General features: G+C 40.9%; 1 protein-coding gene across 9 annotated transcripts in view; it reads right to left on the bottom strand.

Annotated features, from left to right (window-relative positions):
• NPAS3 (neuronal PAS domain protein 3) overlaps positions 1-20,704 on the bottom strand; it is an 857,733-nt gene that overhangs the window by 240,785 nt on the left and 596,244 nt on the right. For all 9 annotated transcript variants that reach the window (XM_053889336.1, XM_053889339.1, XM_053889341.1 and 6 more), the window contains one exon: positions 1,688-1,777. In XM_053889336.1, coding sequence (XP_053745311.1) covers positions 1,688-1,777 — 90 coding nt within the window. The remainder of the gene's footprint in view (positions 1-1,687; positions 1,778-20,704) is intronic.

Below are 20,704 nucleotides of genomic sequence, written 5' to 3'. Positions count from 1 at the left end.
GACAGAATTTGGATTACACCACTAACCAGGGTTGTAAAATGTGTTTTGAGCTAGTATATAATGGATGCTTTTCAGGAGTTCCCTAATTAGCATTTACCTGCTTAAACTAATTATTCATCCTTCTTCTTCACTGGCTTATTAAACTTTGTTGGATACTGTGCATAAAACAGATGAATATGGGCATCGCAGAACAACAAACAGTGGTGTTTCCAGTCCTGTAAGATACTCACATAGTGGGCACACCCGTTTCAAAACTGAAGATTCTCAAAACTAGGTCCTAAACAGATTAAGATGAGGCTTAGAGTCTATTAAAGGCTATTACAAAACCAGAGATTTCAATAAGATGCAAGAATGCTAACAGTGAGTTAACAATAGCCCAGTTTCTATCATTTGGTTTGCTGAAACCCACATAAAATAGAATTACTCTATAAACTATAGCCAATAGCTTCGCGCGTTCTTCAAGGAAGAGTTAATGGACCCTTGCTTGGATTCTCAACAGTAAATAATCACATTTGGCAGCATCCCTCCCCCTCCTCCAAACCTCCTCAAATGCCAAATATCTTTCTTTATTATTTCCCAGTGTCTTTCTCAATTTAGCTATTACCCAGCAAACTCACTAACAGCCAAACTGTTCCAGCCGTGCTGGGTGCCTCCTTAGAGCAGTGCCAACTTGCGGAAGCAATGAGTCTGGGGTGGGTCTTGCTTAAGAGGAGAGAGACAAATCTTATCTCCATCTTTAGCTCCAAGGGGCAACTGAATGAGAAGTAGATTATCCAGCTTGGCAGATCATCACATACACACAAAATCCCTCCCACCGAGGCTGTGTTTTCCTCATGCCAAATCACCAGATGAAAAGGGTCAAACTCAGCCAATCACCTGTATGGGCACAAGTATCCAGATGTTCGGCACTTTTACGAGAGGAAAAAAAAAAACATCTGGATAATTAGTGGAATCGCCAACTTTTCTTCAGGGGATTTTGGCATTCTGTAGATGCAACCTATGCCCTGGAATCCAACAGAAGTAAAATTTTTGTGTTCCAGGGGAATATCAAGAATGGACACCTAGGATTTTGTCCCTTACCTCAGCTGCCTCCATCTTCTTTGTTTTCAACCTCTGACAGACACGTACGAGTAATTAAAGTGCACATAACGAAAGGCTATCTTATTTTATGAAATTGCCTTTCAGCGTTAGGAAGCATTTGCAAAGGCAGCAAAACAGATCCTTGCTGGGACCCTCCCTGCAACACATTTTAATGGTCTCTTTCAGCATTTCTTGACTCCAAATGACTCCTGTCATTGTGTCAGCTCCCAGGATAATGCAGGGTACTCCATAAACATCCAGTAATAGGACACAAGGGAAGCACTATTAGTGTGTCCCTCTCCTACCGGGCACAGAGGTTTCAAAGTTCAAAACAACTGAGGGCAGAAACTTCATTTGTTCTCAATAAATTAATAATGATCCTTGGGGGGGCCGGGAGGGGGGGAACTAAAGTTTTTGAGTACAAGTTTATTCCGAACGTTTCGAACTGACAGAATTTTCTCACCAACTTTGCAAGAAGAGTCAGGCAGAGCCATTAAAGAATACATGTGATAATTCACGCCCAACAGAATACCCCTTGAAGAAGGAAAAGCACAAGGCCGAAGGAGGCTTCACAATCTCTGTCAAGAATCTAAATTGTTTTACTTACTTGTGAGAGGCCTAGGTAGATGGAGACGGTTTCAGAAATGTACAAAAATTTTCCTTCTTGATTTAGTGCAAATACAAAGCCATCCAGGGACTGCAGGAAAAAATAAATATATAATTAAGTTAATAAACATATGCTGGAGGTTTAATTAATAGGGCATCTGATACAAAGCAACATACACTGAATTTAAAACCATGTTTTTCTTCCTGTTTAACCGAAGTCCTAAGATCTTCTACTAGGGCCCTGTACGTGAACAAACTAAAGGCCTAAATTAAGACCACAAGCTTTCCTTTATTTCAAGGACTTCCTTATGTCTCTGTCATTTTGACCAAGATACATCATATTCGTGTACAAAATCAGGTCATGCTGATTTTATGAGCTGTTGCCTTTATTTTTATTTTTATTTTTTGGATTCAGTAGTTTAAGAGATTAAATCAGCCTGATTCTCCATTAATTAGCTGAACAGGAATGGAAATTGTAATGAAATGAGAAGAAAGGGTCCCCATATGAAGAGCAAGTAAAATCACCACTGGAACTACTGTGGACATCAATAATTTGCTAATTAATAAAGGATTATGCCCTTCTCACTCTCAGCGCCTATTGTGGTAGAACAAATAGAAAAAGTCAATACATTATGGGTGAATGATTATAGGCTGAAACCTTACAAACTGTAATCCTTTTTTTTTTTTTTTTCAAAACTCTATATTCAAGTTTTATTGTGATAGACCTGGTTTCTATTACAACTCCTGAAATGGAAACAAAAGGAGGGGAGTGGGGAGAGAAGGATGCTCTACATCATCTGTAGCTTCTGGAACCTTCGCCCACTTTCCAAAGGGAGGTTGCATTGTCAGTGTGACGAGTGGTGTAAATCGTCATGGACTCCAACTGCAGTCCAGCACTCAAACAGCGAACACATTTGTTTCAAATGCTTGCGATCAAAGTGCATTGTATACCTTCCGCCCCCCCTTAGGTCTTTTGTTTCCCTTTATTTATCTCTAACCAGGTAGGCTGCGCAAGCGATGCTTGCACAGAAAAAGAAGTTTCCACGATTCGTGGTTTTTTTACAAAGGCTGAGAATTGGGAAAGACAGGAAACCCACTCTGAGATCAAGGTATGTGGCAACACTAAATTAATGGCATAATTTTGAAATAGGGGAAGGTGGAAGAAGCATATAAAATTCTGGTAGAGAAATGGATCATCTCATATCTCAGCAATAGATTCAGTTTCCTAAAATACTGAACTCTTTTTTGAGCTCCAAATGTCTATATGAAATATATATATATATTTATATATGTATTAAATGTGTGTATGTCTATGTGAACGTGTGTGTGGGCGCGTGCGCACGCGTGTGTGTGTATGTGTGTGACATCTGGACTCCAGGCTTCCTGATCCGTTTTCAGAGTCCCAATGGTCAGAGACCATGGGTAGTGTCCAACCTCCTCGTCTGATTAGGTGGGTTCTGAAAACATTTCAAAAGTCACATTATATGATTACATTACAAATTACATGATAGGCAAGCTTTTGGTCAGGATACCGTCCATTTATTAAGCAACATGTGCTAAGCAGTTTGCATGTATTATCTCTTTGAATTTTCACAAGTATCATCTGAGGTAATTATATTATTATCTACATTTTATACACAAGGAAATCGAGGCTTTGCGAAGGCAGGTGACATGTCTGCCCTAGTTAGTGATGGAGTTAGGATTTGAACTTTGACAGTTGGACTTAATAACAATACTGCCCCCACTCACAACAAAGGTTATGTAACTAATACGTGTAAGTCAATGGAAAGAAATGGTCACAGCGTTTGTGAAGTCAAACCACACTAAGATGCAGCTTATGACTTAAAAATCGTCACTTCATTTTGAAAGATTTGTTCAGATGACAGAATCCCACCGTTAGAAGATAGGTAGGAGGTAGGATGACAAGAGAGTTTACAAGTCACTTCCACTAGAGGTTACCTTGTCACCTTGCTCTGTAATATTTCTCCTGGAATCAGCTAAGGGACAGGGAACAAAATACTTAGTGGACTCCTTCCCTTTGACAAAACTGTCACCCCCTCCAGAGCCTCGTGAGATCCAACCTTTCAAGTTTGCAGTGTGGCACTGTGTAATCTTGCTTTGAACCAGTGCAAAGGGAAAGAAGTTTCCTTTGTGGAAATTTGGGAAAGATCTCATCAAAATATCTTTACCTCACACAAGAGGTCTTCTGAGGATGACTCATGAAGATTAGGATCCTCCCCCTTTAAGCCTCCCAGGGAGAACAGGGCCTTGACAGGTTTTCCACTCAACCCAATGGCCATGTCCTGGCATACAGTTATAGAGAGTTGTGTGAACCCATCTTCTCAAACCTTAAAGTGCTGCTGTCAGAATAGAAAGACAGAGAGAGAGAGAGAGAGAGAGAGAGAGAGAGAGAGAGAGAGACGCAGGAAAACTTCTTATGCACGCACATGACAGTTGCAAGACTGACTGAGAGAAGAAAGGACTGATGGAATTAGCACAGAGACAACCTCCTGTTCTCTAAACCCTCATTGTACAGGTTGGAAAGCTGAGGCACAGAAAAGGTTAAGTGGCTGGACAAGATCATACAGTCATCCAGTGGCAAACCTAGCATTAAATCTGCTGCACGCCGATAGTGTGGTTAAAGTATTCATGATGTTGTATGGTCCTGGTTGGCTTATTCAAGTCCCAAGGAGACTGGGTTTCTCAACAGTGGGGTGATGTCTTATTCATCTTTATCTGGCCAACATCAAACAACTGCTCAGCCAAGACTTAGTAAACCCAGTTCACCCCCATGCTCAGTGCTCTTTCCCTTAGATCACATATGCTAGAATGACTAAGAAAGATGGAAATTATTTTCTTTTTTTTTTTAATTTTTTTAATGTTTATTTATTTTTGAGACAGAGAGAGACAGAGCATGAATGGGGGAGGGGCAGAGAGAGAGGGAGACACAGAATCGGAAGCAGGCTCCAGGCTCTGAGCCATCAGCCCAGAGCCTGACGCAGGGCTCGAACTCACGAACCATGAGATCGTGACCTGAGCTGAAGTTGGACGCTCAACCGACTGAGCCACCCAGGCACCCCGGAAATTATTTTCTGCAAGAGTCCTGTTTATGAAGCTATTAGAGTATTTGAAGATTCTGATGCCACAGATGTCTAACATAGTCTGCGATATCTCCTGACATTTGGAAAATCAGAGTTAGCCTAGATTCTTTTGCTGTTCTCCAAAACATCTAGTGCAGGTCATGTGCCATCCACAGACAACCTTTACTTTATTACTGAAAGGGATCGTGATTTTGTAACATTGGGTTCATATCTCATGCATTTACTAAAATATTGGAGGGTTTTTGGGCACCCTAGCAAGGAAACAAAAATTCTGGAGGCTGAACATCTGATGCTATTAAGCAGCAGCGATCTAAGAACTGGCCAGTTTTGTTTGGCAAGGCAGAGGCTCCGACACATGTTCCAATTTCCTGGTGAGATTAAAATGAGTCTATGTCTACATGAAACAAAGCATCCAGTCAATTCAATTAAAAATAACAGCCAATTTGGTGTGGGAAGAACACAACTAGTCAGATTAGCTGTTTGTCATCAGAGAGGTAAACACACACACACACACACACACACACACACACACACACAAATTGGGTAGTTAGCCATCTTTTTTACCTTTGTATTTATCATGTCAGTCAGTTATAGCTATAGTGTGAGATGAAGGTCCAAAACTCAGGTTTGATGACCTTTCAAATAAGGAAATGGGACACGAAACCAGGTGTGTGGCAGATTGGCAAGGTGGCTCTTCGCACGGCCATTGCTTTCTGGTTCAGGGTCATCCCTGTTCACAGTTAGCTGTACTCTGCTGCTTAGGAAAGTTTTAAGAGTAGCATCAATACTGTTCTAAATGTGTTTGTCTCAGTTTTAATAGGTGACAGGAAGAAGGAAACATTCAGTTCATCTTGGGAGCCAAATGTGATTCATCTTAAAGTTCTGTGGAATTTGTCAAAATTTTGAATCAAGAAAGCTACTGCATTTCAAGCTTTTTCAATCACTGCAGGCTACTTTTTAATTTTTTTTTTTTAAACTGCCCACTGTTTTCAACAGGCGCCAATTAAGATTCCGAGGTCAAAGGGTTAATTACATCTTCTTACTCACTATGTAGAATTTTCTGATTATTAACTAAGGTTGGATTAAGATGAAAAAGAACCTACACAAATGTTAATGCTAGTCCCTCCTTGAGAAGATTTATTATAAAGCCGTGCTGAAATCTATCTGCTTCCCTCAAAGCAGATGGAGAACAAAATCTTAGAAGAAACAGTAAAACAGACATTTTAAAGGCATGCTAGTATCTGATTTATCAAGACAGTTTTCTTATTACTAAAACCAGTTCTTAGCCATCCTGACAGGGCTGATAGGAGATTTCCTTTGTCACATCCTGGTAAGTCTATGAGGTACACATGCAGGAGGGAAGCTTGGATACAGAAGTCAGGAGCTACAGCATCTCTGAATAATAATGCCTGTAATTATAATTTATATCCCCTGACATCAGTGTAACATATAAAGTAAAAGGCAAGGTTTTTTAACCCCAAAAGCTGACGGCCTCTAACAGTATTTGTCAAATGATGAGGTTATTTCCTTACAGGGTATGAAACTAACCACAGCTTCATGATTGAAGGTATACTAATGTTTAATGCCTTGTGCTAAATGGATTTATATTTGTCAAAGTAGTTTTCTCTCTCTCTCTTTTTGTGCATATTCCACAACAGCCAAATCCCGCAGAGTGAAATCTTACCACCTTGCCCTTATAGGGGTAATTCTCATGTGTATAACTACTCTGAGATCAGTGGTTCTTTCTTCTACATTCCAACGCAGAAGAGAAAAAAAAATCACTCCAAACTCTTTTCCTATGACCTCACTCCAGTTAGAGTGAAGAATTACCAGTAGGCTAGGTTATTTTAATGACAGATTATTTTAAACTAAGCCTTCACCATCTGTTCCACCCCCTAATTATGAATGCAAAAGGAACATATTTCACAATTACATCAGTAAAAAAGTAAGATACACGTGATTTAAATGCATGCATGTGCTCCACATCCAAAGCACCGTGCGTCTGTGATGTTCTTCTAATTCGGGCTTAGACTAGGCAGAAAATACCCATCCATGATAGAGTACAGTCTCTGACACACTCAACTTTCTCTCCGAACCCAGGGTTTTTCACTGTTATGGCATAATTCTGTTAGCGCAAGAACAGAACGTGTATTTCAGCACCATGCTTGCAAGCCAGTAGGTAAGAGTATTTTATAACTATGAAAACATCTCTGCAGTTAATAAGGGGAGGCGGCATGAAATAACTCCTTCAGCTGTCTGAGCAGTGGGTTAGCACTGGAAACAGGGGAGTCTGGTCTGGAACCAAGCCTCCATCATCATGAAAGAAACTGAGTGAATAAGCCAAGCACAAAAAAGCAGCCTGGCCTGAAGAGTGAGGACAGGGCTTCAATACCTATCTTACCACTCTGTTTTGGCAGCAGATAAGAGAGTTAGAAAGACAAAAATGTTTCTTAAATTTTTTGGCCTTTGGATACAATAACACTTTGATAGAGCTCATTAAAATGCCATATTGCCCTCTGATTGCACTCAGGAGCTGAGGCTATACTGCTCACACACACACATGTGGACTCCCAGCAACCTCAAGGAACCTGGGACGATGTCCAGAAGTGCCCACATGTATCTGTTTATGGGGAAGAAAACGTTTCCCAAATTTTGTCTTTGCAATCTGCGTTTTAACAATCAAGCACTGTGCAGAAACAAAAGCTTTATTTTTAGAAGTAGGAATCTAAGTCAAGTATATTTTCTCAAAGTGGATAAAAGCATGTATCAACGGTCTGGGATTTGATTTAGCTCTCAGGAATCTTCTCGAGCCTTCTGGCTCCTGTGTCTCTTCCTTTGCCCCTTCCCCACCACCGTGAGTCAATAACATGAGGGGTACCATGGGTTCATATCATTATCATGTATCAAAAGCCACATGTTCCCCCAATCACAATACCAAGCTAGATTAATTTGGCCACATCTGATTGTTTTCCCACTAAAGAGGAATTCCTTAACAATAAACCTTGGCGCCTCGAAACACCTCTCCTAAGAGTTTCCTAAAAGACATAAATCTGAACATCTTAGGTGAGAAAACAGTGCAGAGGCACAGACGGCCTCTCTTCAGTTCTTAGAGGAGAGTTACCAGAATAAAAGGAGAGATGTCGAGCTGGTGAAATGTTAAAACATGAAAAGAACAAAGACATCTGCTTTCTGAGCAAGGAGATCAGGTTTTGCTTCTGCTCATTAAAATTCCATTTTGTGGGAGCTGTGTATCAAAGTGCTGACCTTTTTTCTCTGGGATGCTAGTTCAAGCCTTACATCCAGCCTTGAGGGATGTAGATTTCTTGATTTAAATATCCAGCCAAACGGACAACAGGCTCTGGTATAAAGACAGGGTGTAGCATTTGGTGCAATCACATGTGTCTGTGTCTCTGAGCCACCAGGGGCAGCACGTGGATCCCACATCCTCTGTGCCTTGTCCAGGGAGACTGGGACTCCAGGAAGCATAAGTGACTGTGTGGTGCTTACAAGCTCTGACGCCTGAGGGAGAGGATTCCCACTAGTTATTCTAAGGCACAGATACTCACTGGAACATTAAAATGCCTTCTTTTTGTGTACATGGTGTATTAATTTACTGAAACAGAGGCTCTTCAGAATCCAGGAGCGAATTTCTTACTGTGCATCTTTCTCGTTTAATTCAGAGTTCTCTTTCAAGTTAAAGAAAAAATTCCCATGCCAGCCGGAGTAATATAAACATTACATTGTGCTGGTTCTGAAAGGCCAAAAAATGTCACTGCTTTGCTTTGGGCACTCGTGGAGCTTGGTCACATACAGGGAGGGCTCTAGGTGTTTTTCAAGTTGTCTGCATTATACAAGGCAATGAAAAGAATAGATACTAATTGTTTATTGGACATTCCATAGATCACAGATTACTGGAAAATAGAGAATGGATTCTATAATATGTATTGAACATACTATTATATATTACATATATTATATATCACATATATACATACCATCATACTGTATTATAGAATGTCTTAAACGATGCCCAATTCACTCAAATATTCACCAGAGAGGAGGGGGAAATGAAGAAAAATGATATATGTTAGGCAAATTGCATAGACTAAATGTGAGGGAGGTATTATTTAATCTTACTTTACAGGTAAGGAAACTGAAGCCCAGAGAAATTAAGGACACCGCTCAATGTCACGCATCAATACGTGGTAGATCTAAGAAAGAAGGATCCTCTTTTTCCTCCTGATGCTGGGACCACCTGCTGGGTCTTTTAGTTGTTTCACACCCCATCGGAGCTGCTCAAATTCTGTGCTTCCTCCAGCACTTCTTTCCACACAAGGGACTCTCATGCTCCTATTGTTTAAGGGTGATACATTGAGAAAACAATGTTGAGTGCTTACTACGCACTGGGCCTGTACGAGCTGAGGTTTCACAAAGCTGAACAAGGACCCAACTCACAAGCTCGTTTTTCAAAGAAAGATCATCCTTGGGATCGGAGACAAAGGAAATGAGCCAAGTTGGAAATTAACTTTATAAAACAAAAAGTTGCAGGGCAAAGGCAGTTTCCTGCTTAGGATACCCTCTGTAATAGGTGGGGACTCCTGTCTGATATCACTAAGCCCCACACCTGTAATATGCTGTCTTTGATTTAGAAAAGGCATGGGTTGATGGAATTTGTATTTTTTAGCTTTACTGAGGTATAATTGACAAACCAAATTGTGAGATATTTCAAGTATACATGATAATGATTCGCTACACATACACATGGGATTCCTCCCACCTAGTTACCTAACATATCCATCACCTTGCATGTGTCTCTTTTTGGATTTGTGAATGTACAGCCAAGAGACTGCTAGACCTCAAGGAAATTCTCATGCATTGGAGGAAGAAGAACTAGCCTAGAAAACTGCTAGGAGAACACCTCCCAAAAGCAAGTGCCAGAACAAGCCTTGAGCACCTACCCCAGTAGGCCACGGGGCTGGCCAGGACCATAACCCCATTTCCTGTCCCCAAGTGCTTCACTGAGATTTAGGGCTTTTTCCTTCCCCTTCTGGTATATTACATACTATTTTATATAGAAGTATACTATTTTATGTAAGATGACTTTACAGAAATTTGTTTTGCAGTCATGTTTGCTTAGAAGTACATCCTCCATAATAATAAGGCAGACTCATATTGCTACTTCTGTTACATCTGATTATGACTGAACCTTGACTGTTCAACTGGGCAGTGGGTAACTTTAAAAAATAGGTTCCTTAAGAGAAAATAATAAAAGCTTTGTACATATATTCCTTTAGGTAAGGAGTTTGTGTCAGGGGTAGTAACAGTGATTAAAGAACCCTGTAATGATTTTAGCATATTAAAAGACCATTTAGAGACCTTAGATATTAATCTGATGCATTCATATGAGTTTCATTTAGGAAACATTTATTGGTATCTCTAGGGAAATGGTATTAAAAACATCCGTACTGGAAGAAACTTGATTGTTGCAAATGTAGTGGCCATGGACTGAATTATATCCCCCCAAAATTTGTACACTGAAGCCCTAACTCCCAAGGTGACCGTATCTGGGGACTGGGCTTCTTGGAGATAATTAAGGTTAAATGAGGGCATAGGGGTGGAGTCCTAATTCAACAGGACTGATATCTTTATAAGAAGAGGAAGAGAGAGCTATCTCTTTCTCTATAGGCATGTACCCAGGAAAGGTCATGAGAGCACACAGCAAGAAGGTGGCCATCTGCAAGCTACAAAAAAGGCCTCACCAGAATCTGACCATACTGGCCCCTTGATCTTGGACTTCTAGCCTCCAGAACTGTGAGAAAACAAACGCCTGTTGCTTAAGCCACCCAGTCTGTGGTATTCTGTTATGGTAGTCTGAGTTAAGATAGTAGTTTAGGAATTCTGATTGGGGAAAATGCGTGGGCCATGAAAATCTTCAATGTTAATTTCAGGAAATCAGTGTAACTAGATCTTCTCCTCTTTATTCTATATACTATTCATATAATTAATAATTAATTTTTCCTAGGTGCACATAAAGCTATAAATATGATGGACTGATAATAGAGAGTAGTGTTTAGTTCCAGAAATTCGATAATGCTTAAGATTGTCTTTGAAATCTTTTTCAAGCAATTGCACCTCTTCTGGGTCCTACATTTACAATATTGAAATCTTTATACTGGTTTCCCGTGCATTTCAAATGCTTAGAGGCTACACTGCTTCAATGCCTTAGCTCCATACAAAGCAGAGATACACATTTATGGGAAAATCAATTATTCTGATGGAACTGGGAACCTGCTGCTGAATGATCTTGGGATAAACAACTGGGTTTACCACTTGCTATGGCTCTTGGCTGCTTTTCTGACTTAGTTTCATTGCACAGTTGGCCGCTGAGTCTTAGCGAGAAGGACCGGCATATACTGCTTGTCCACAGAGCTCTCATCCTATTCAGGGCTTCAAGGAAGCCCACATGCCAATTTAACACACTTGAAGCAAAGGAGATTGTTGTTTATTGTTTGCTGACATACTTGCAGATACACAAAGTGTAACGACTAATGTCGTAAGAAATCTTCAGACAATCTCTAGATGACATCCTTCAAAGGAGAGCAATTCAGCATGTGGAATGTGGTAGGACCAAATGTGCTAGGTGTACATAAAATGACAGTCTAAATGTATGCAATTAAGTGTAGCAGTGCTTGGCTGTGGATCCTGGCTTCTGACGTGTCCAATTCAGGAACAGAATGAAAGAACCAGACCAGCCTATGAGGTTTTTGGTATTGGAAACTTTGGGGGATAACAACATTAGCAAAGAAGGAAATTAAATGAGATTGGAGTATCCTTCCTCTTTCTGATCTATTTCAGCGACTATCCTGACTGCTAAAGAATTCATAGCCATCACTGAGGAGTAACCGGCTCTTTTACATTTGAATTTCCAGGATCATATGATGCTTTAACCGAAATCTCTGAGATTTAATAGGAATCATGGGACTGAAGTTGTCTATAGAGAAGTGTAAGTAATGGAAACACAAAGATAAAGTCTAAAGCAACTACCTTGAATATAAAATCAGCTATGTTACGGTAATTTGAAGAAGACAAAGAATGTATCTAACCAGTGGAAACTACTGGGCTCTCTGTCTCCATGTCTTTCTGACCCACCATATGGGCCATATGCATACGAGGCAGCAAACGTGACAGGCTCAGCTATTTCCTGTTTAAGTGATTTGACTGAAAGGTCAAATAATCACCAAGATTATTTTTGTTTTCTTTTACAATAGGTGCTCAAATTTGTTTAACAAAACATTCGAAAGGTATAGTTCCGTTTTGTCTTAAAGTTTTTACTAGAGAAATGCACTGCAGGCGACAAAGGGCAAATTAGATTCAGTACATGAACTGTCACTAAATGGTCCATTTTTCAGGAACAGACCTGTTCTATAAACTTTGAGATTCCTGCATTCTGAGAGATAAATATATTTTAAAGGTGCTAACACACACCCTTATAATCAGCAAATAGGATGGACCATTTCATGGAGCTAACAATGCCACCATATGCATTTCCCAGGGCAGAAGGAAGTGTCAAAAGTTTTTGCCCGGGCAATCTTTCCTTTCCCTTCTGTCCTCAAGTGTTGTCCTCACACAGGATCTTTCCCTTTCCTGGACTCCTTAGTGAAGTCAGAGACCAGTAAGTGACATCCCAGACATTTGCCAAAGAACGGCAGATTTTTTTTTTTTTTCCGCTAGGCAGCACATAGTTGTTAGCCTGCTAGGCAGGTCTAACTTACTTCCTGAGCACTTTGTCTTGAGCTATTTGGCACAAGGTGCCACAGAACACCAAAATCTACTTTAGCCATAGAGACTCTATTACCTGACACACCTGAGGAATCACTAGATCAAGTGTTTTCAGTGACTCAGGGCCATGTAGTTTACTGAAGTTATATAACAGCCTACAAGGGATTCGCTCTAACAATAATCTAGGTTATGCATGATCTATTCAAATGCACTGATGTGCCAATTCACAGTAATTCCAAATGAAATTTGCAGTTGGCTGTATTGATAATTCATTCACTAGAAGCCTCGAATCAATAGTCTCAGCCTAATTCTAATGTGCACAATGATCCATTTACCCACTCTTTGGACTTAAATAGCTAAAGATATGTTAGAACAAAAATAATTTGAAAATGGATATATTCCACCATTCAGTGCATTTGATGGATGACAGTCCATCTCTCAATGACTATTAGACTTATTAAAATTCTATTTAGTCTACAGAATTTATAGTAGCCTCAATCAGATAGCTCTATAATACCTTCAGCCACACCTGTCACCTCCCACTTAGTCTTTCTCAACCTTCTATGTCAAAGGCATCCAAATGGCCAACAACAGTGGTAGGAAGGGGCAAATATATTGATTAAATTCCACGTCTGAGTTTTCAGTTGGCCCTCTGCCTGGCTTCCTTTAAGGGATGGGTATGGGAACTAAAACTTATTTTCATTATTAAAATGGTATTTTTCTTAACTGTCCAGAATCCCAAGACTATAAGATAATCAACTTCACAATGAAGAAATATCCCACTTGTATCCACCACACACACTCTGTCACCTAAGACATTAATATTTTTAATGAAGTCTCTAATAATTTAAGAATGATGAATCCTCACTAAAACTCTTCCTCACACATATCTTAGAATTTAAGTAAACATCAGCCTCCCACGAACGATAGACGCCTCAAGGAAGTATAATGTCACCTGGGATCACCTTGGAAACGTCAGCACACAGGTTTCGAATCAATAGCTTCTCCCCCAATGTCTAGGTTCTCATTTCAGCCCCCTTGTCACTTCTTTTTTCTCTTATTCCCTTTTTTCCTCTTCTCCTTTAGTCTATTGATTTGCACTCTGTATTCATCCATTTATTCCAAGAGGTGCTGATGGTTGCAGGGATGGTGTGGTTGTAGTGGTACATGTGGGCCGTATTTCTGACTAATGTGCCCAGTAATCCTGTTCTGAATGCATCTTTTTTTTTTAACGTTTATTTATTTTTGAGACAGAGAGAGACAAAGCATGAACGGGGGAGGGGCAGAGAGAGAGGGAGACACAGAATGGGAAGCAGGCTCCAGGCTCTGAGCCATCAGCCCAGAGCCCGACGCGGGGCTCGAACTCACGGACTGCGAGATCGTGACCTGAGCTGAAGTCAGACGCTCAACCGACTGAGCCACCCAGGCGCCCCGCTGAATGCATTTTTATGTGGAAACTACCCTGGGCAGTAAAATAACTATGGATATGTTTGTACATATGACTCAAAGATGTGAAATGATTACTAACAAATTTTGAAGACGAAGAATGGCTTCATATTTGTGTAGGCTAGTGTAAATTTTGTGTGGTTGAATATTGGGGGTAGATTCTTTTTGCCTCCAATGAGATTTGTTCATTCTAGTCTTGACCTTTTCCAACAAGTAAGATTTGTTTTATTGTCTTGCTTGGGGGCTTCTCCTTAGTAATAGGATGACCTACTTTAATTTCTACTTAAATGCTTTGCAGGCAGGAGAGGGAGTTCCCCTAAAGGATTGAGCCCCTAAAGACTCAAATTGGCCTCTGTGCCCTAATGGAAGACTTTTATCCCAAAGCAAATAAAAAATATATTAAGGGTTTTACAAACACAACCTTAAGCTGTTATCATTTTCTGTGTGTTCCTTCTATTCTTATTAAAGGTAATCACACTTGCTTAAGACATTTACTGCTCCTCTCCCAACAGATTTTTATCCCTTTCCTGGTTCTTTTGTGCCATAACAGACACATTTCACGAAAGTGTATAGCCAATATTATTTTGCCATTTCTTAAAAATCACACAAATATGGCCTAATGGCACACAGATGTGACCTACTAGGCAGGTCTGATGGACTATATGTTGGCACAGGTCTCCACAGTTTATCAACATCCTTAATTTCACCTGAACTAATGGGATCAAAACAGCGCAACAGTGAATGACTGACATTATCAGTATTCTACAATGTAGGGAGCCCAGCTCTTTTCCATAATCTCAGCAAGGCAACACACCCTTATAGGCAATGAATGAAAGAAGCTTTTTCCTTCACATATTTCCAAAAAGCAATTCTTATATCGGGCTCCCTTAACACACAGAAGTACACGATTACAATTAAAATTTCCAATAACATGATGGAATACAAAACCTTCATTTTGACCAGGATTAAAAATTCTTGTCTCAAAAGGCTTACTACAGTACAGTAAAATCTAGGGGTTCTGCCATGAGTCATGCATGCTTGCTTCTTCAAGACTGAATCTTCTTGCCTCACAGGGACACAGAAAAGAGAATGATGGGTGTAGCAGGTTATCCAGCAACTTTTTGAAGGAACCATATTACTAATGTGCCCCCTTTTGTCATCTGACACAGTGTGAATGAATTACATGAGAGAACATCTAGGCTTAAACACTCGGATGTACAGAGAGAGGTCAAAGCAGAAGTACCTGAGTATTGGATGACACAGGCTGAAACATTAGGACCCTTTCTTTCCATCACTTCTCTACATATGTCAGTGAACAACAGGATTGCCGACATAGCGAGTGGTTTAAAGAGAACTAATTCTTTCACGTCTCTCCCTCGGGTTTTTCCAGGGGCCTCATAAAAAAAAAAAAAGGATCTAGATATTATCCGAGTCCTGGATGAGCATCAGAAAGGGGGCTTTACAGGGACAGATTCCTGGCCTTGTTAAGGGGTGTGGGAGAAGAGACTTCCAGAGGCAGAGAGCCTTATGGAACCCCCAGAGAAGAAGATTAAGGAAGGAATAAGGATGCATCAGGCAGATGGGTGGACTACTCCTGAGACCAGAGTGGCTTGATCATTGCTAAGGAGCACATTCTACAGCTTTCGCCAGGGAACCACTTGCCACAGTTCTGGACAAATGCTCAGGGAGGACGATACCAGAGGCCACAGCTCATGGCTCAAAGACCGGGCACTATAGAGGGGCCCCTCTAAATTCCACACTCTAATTGTGCTCAACACGAGACATGACTCTGTTAGAAAGACTCTGGTCAGATTCAGAGAGACTCTAAGATTTGGGGCACTGGTCAAGGAGATGGGACAATTATGGCCTTGTTTCTTCAATTCCTTTAGCGAAATTAAAGACTCTATGTGGCCAGAGGTGGACAAGTTTTATGCCCAGCTTTGAAATGAGAGTCCTTCAAAATCTTTAAGAGGCAATGAAAAAGAATACATGCATTTTGGACTCAAACAGACCTGAGCTGGAATTCTGAGTGTGCGATTTTACTGTTTTCTCATATGTACATGTAAAGAACAATGTCTGTACATTATTTAATATATGTTTTAATGTTTGTTTATTTTTAAGAGAGCATGAGTGGAGGAGAGGTAGAGAGAAAGGGAGACACAGAATCCGAAGCAGGCTCCAGGCCCCTGAGCTGTTAGCACAGAGCCAGATGCAGGGCTTGAAATCAAAACCCATGAGATCATGACTTGAGCCATAGTGGAATGCTTAACTGACTGAGCCACCAAGGCGCCCCCTGTACATTCTTTATTCTACTCAGTAGAGCTGTTGAGTTGATTAGAATAAATGCATATGGTAGATATTTGATAAATGGCACCCACAGTGGTTATTATTTGACCTGAGATGCTGACTTAGAAAGAATGTCTGCTAAAGAGTGGTTTTTACCTGATCATAAGAAGAAATGCACATGTGGAAGAAATGGTGTAATTCACAAAGGGCACTAAAATGAAGTTAGATATGAACTTAAAGGGACAAGGAAGAAAAGGACTCTTGGCTGAAATGAGATTCCATCCTGGTCATATATACTCCTCTTTAAATGTTTAATAAACATGAGTTGGGGCCAGAATACTTGTAAGGGAGAAAAAAGACTTCATTGACCTTGAGGAGTTGTAGAAGTTACCAGAAAGAGACGGAAATCTAGGGTGGGACACTTGCACAACACAGTAATGTCAACAAGAATACGAGGAAGAAAAAAACCATGAAGACATAAAAATGATTTTAGTTCCATAAGCATAGCCACTTAAAAATGAGGATAATTCGAGAATGTGTGTGAATACTATTATATACCATGTGTATCAGTGACAGAATTTATTGAGGTGGCCTCTGTTTTGGACCCTGGGAGAAGGACTTCATATGGACTAACCCAGCTTAATCCTCACTTCCTTACTCTGATGGATATACTATTGCTGTCCCCTTTTGAGATGAGGAAAATTGAGATGACAAGTGGTAAAGCAGGAACTCAAATGCAGTCTGCTACACTGTATATCGACTCTGAAGATTTGGAGCATATTTTTTTCACAGCAGAGACTCTTCACTTTTTTGGCATCAAATCGCTACCCTTTGTTCCCCTATACAGAGTTCCCTGGGATAGAGGGTAGACAGGTAGTGTGCTCAAGGTGATGTCCAAAGCAGACGTGGGATAAGAAGATGGTTCTTGTCCTCTCTGATTGTGATGTCAGCCAAATGAGAGATTGAGGCAGGACGGGACCTTCTGCTAGGTATGGTCTAAGCTATACCTTGGTCGATTATAATCTACTGGGTGAATCTCATTCCACGGGTGCATTGTTTCACTTAGGTTGATTCCTAGGCAACTTTTCCCCTTTTCAACCTCACCTCAGTAACATACACTCAATAAAAAATACTGAGGCAAATATAGAGAAAAGCAATTCTTCTCTGCTCAAAAGATCTTGGCAACAGGCATCTAATAGTCCCAGAAAAATCAGTTGTGTTCGAATACTCGTTCAGACTAACCTATCACTGGTATAAAGATCTAGTAGAATGTGAAGTGAGAAAGGGCAATGTTCTAGATATTGAGCAGTAAAGAATAATACAGTATTTTTATTAGAAAATTTCGATTACACATAATAATATTGTGATGGTTTTATACTAATTCTATACTGTTTCCACTGCCTCCTTTTCAAGGATAATGGGAAGTAGATGAAAGTGGGTATGGGCTAGTGAGAAGATGGTCTTTAAGCTTTCTCCAGATGAGAACCGAGGGAGTAAGAGTACAGGAAGAGATGGAAGGAGGAAGGAACCAGCTTTTACTGAGGTTCCCCCTTTGTCTACCACACGCTTTAGCTCACTAGCTACTTCCTCTGAGTGCCCAGCCCTGGCCTGCCTGTTCACCCATGCGGGGACCAGGAGGCCATGTCTGAGGGTGATAAGGAAAGAAAATAGAAAATGCCTGATGCCGAAGCCTTTCATCCACTTGACAACTTTGTCTGAGTCTAGTTCTGCTTACCCTCAAATAACACCCATACTCTGAGTCACATAAGAGACTTCAAGGCTGCAGCTGCCTCATGCTCAACAAGTAGAGATCATGGTGTCTTAGGGAGTGTCTCCTGATCTCCTGGGCTCTGCAAAAGGCTAACACCTCCCTCCCATTGTGTGTGTGTGTGTGTGTGTGTGTGTGTGTGTGTGTTTGCCTGTATGTGTGTGCATATACCACCCAGTTCTTCTTTTAAATGGGGTGACTGATCAACTCAATATATGTATTTTTTAATGTTTTATTTATTTTTGAGAGAGAGACAGAACATGAGTGGGGAGGGGCAGAGAAAGAGGGAGACAGGGAGACAGTCTAAAGCAGGCTCCAAGGCCCGAGCTGTCAGCACAGAGCCTGATGCAGGGCTCGAACTCATAAACTACGAGATCATGACCTGAGCCGAAGCCGGACACTTAATGGACTGAGCTGCCCAGAAGCCCCACGACTCAATATTAAAAATTTTTTTTTAACATTTATTCATTTTTGAATGGCAGAGAAAGAGCGTGAAAGGGGGAGGGGCAGAGGGAGAGAGGGAGACACAGAAACAGAAGCAGGCTCCAGTCTCCGTGCTGTCAGCACAGAGCCTGACTTGGGGCTCCAACTCATGGACCGCAAGATCATGACTTGAGTCGAAGTCGGCCGCTTAACCGACTGAGCCACCCAGGCGCCCCACCATGACTCAATATTTTTAAGTTAAATGTCTGCAAAGGGGAACCATCAACAATGAAGCTTAGAATTCTAAGCTCATATTCCTTTTTGCTCAGCACTGTTCAGGTCTCAAATTCAGTTTTGGGGTTCACTGCTTTACAAAAAAGAAGAATTTGGAGAGGGTTCAAAAGGGAGCTGAAAAAATAGATAATTGAAACATAAGGCTTTTACAGAATGGTTAAATGGACTGGATTATTCAGCCCAGAGGAGACCCAGAGGTGACTGAGTACACGCCAGGTTCCTCCACAGAGGCTGGCAACCAGTCTTTCTGTTTCATGAAGGGCAAAGGCAGTGAGCAGAATCTGGGTGCAAAAGGAAGGGTTTTCCAACAGTAAAGATTATTAAGAACAAAAATGAGTGACTGAGGACAGCCGGGTTGCCTCCTGTTCTGACATTCTGCAAGGCCAGATATACACCTTTGAGAAGGATGGCTTAGGAATGACTCTGGCTAACTTGGAGAGAAGGGAGAGGGAGGGAGCGAGGGGGTGGAGGGAGGAGGGCAAACAGTAAATGATACTCACGCTGGGATTCTATGTCATATTCTAAGGTTGTTCAGAGAAAGCCAGCAAGAGTTTCTCACCAACAAAACTGCAGTTTGAAACCAAATATGTATATGCGTCCATACTACCTACATGAGGACACTAAGAACACTGTTCAAGGTCAAAGTCAAATGGGTGGCTCCTACAAAGGGCACCGTCTTTGAAGGGCTCTAACCTGCCTCAGTAAGATATTTATAATGCTATTATAAAGGAAAAGAAATTAACCTGTAGAGGAAAAAAAGGAAACCAGTGCACTCCAGTGAGTGGGAAGATATACACATCCCCACAGGCATCCATTTGGCTAGCAGGATGGAAACTATTGCAGATCTGACCGGAATCCCAGAAACAGCTCATGAAGATTCTCAGTCACTCCAAGTAGGCAGTGGAAGGTCTTATGCACCAAGCAAGAAAAAATTCCTGTCATTTGTACACGTGGCCCTTTCATTAAAGGGATCTTCACAGGCACTATTGGACTCGTTCTCCCATGATCCTAGAGATGTTTCTGCTTTTCCCATTTGAGAGACAGGCACACTGAGCCAGTGAATGTATCTTGCACTGGAAGAGGGAGTGAGGCAGCATGCACAATCGTGTGTTCCATGTATGAAGCTGAGAAATGTGTAACCTGTGGGCAGTGATTGGTGACAGTTCAGATATCTTAATTATCTATTTAAGAACCGGGTCTCTATCCAGCCCTAGCCTGTCACAGCATCAACTACTCTTGCCAATATTGCAGCTTTAAGCAGCATTTACTCTGTTGGTGAGCACAGCATGTGGTAAAATGATTTACCATCATGAATAAACACATATGCTTGCTTGGGTCCAAATCTTAGAAGTGACAACCCATTTTTGGGCCCATGATGTAATGGACTAGAAACAAACTAAAAGGTACATAATTTACCACATGTGAACAAATAAGTCCCTTTGCAGCAAGTGAATTTTTGGATATTAAGTGCCTCAGTCAGATCTGCCAGTTACAGGTTCCTAGCACATGTGCACACACGTACACATATGTGCACACATGTATCCACATGCAACACACACACACACACACACAGACACACACACACCTAAATATGCCCTAATGGTATTTCTTTGATGCCTTGAAACATAACTGGGGATAGAACTGACCGATAAAGGATGCCCAGTAACATAAGGTAAAGAAGGAAACCTAAGTGTGGAAAAAAAAATAAACACATTAGACAAAAGGTTAATAAAGAGATTCTACTCTAGACAGCAACAAAAGAAGTGCCAATAGAGCATTCCTTCTTCAAAAAACAAACAAACAAACATACAACATCTATGCCTAGTTTCCTTAGCTTGAAAGTGGCGTCCTCTACCCCACATGCTTCCCCCAATAGACAGACACGTCATTTTACTTTTAGAATCTTGTTCCCATTTGATGT

The sequence above is a fragment of the Panthera pardus genome, unplaced genomic scaffold (assembly GCF_024362965.1).
Source record: "Panthera pardus isolate Hobbes unplaced genomic scaffold, ASM2436296v1 HiC_scaffold_24, whole genome shotgun sequence".
Lineage (NCBI taxonomy): Eukaryota > Metazoa > Chordata > Mammalia > Carnivora > Felidae > Panthera > Panthera pardus.
Note: the sequence above shows the minus strand (reverse complement) of the source record. Positions and strands in the feature narration are given on the sequence as shown.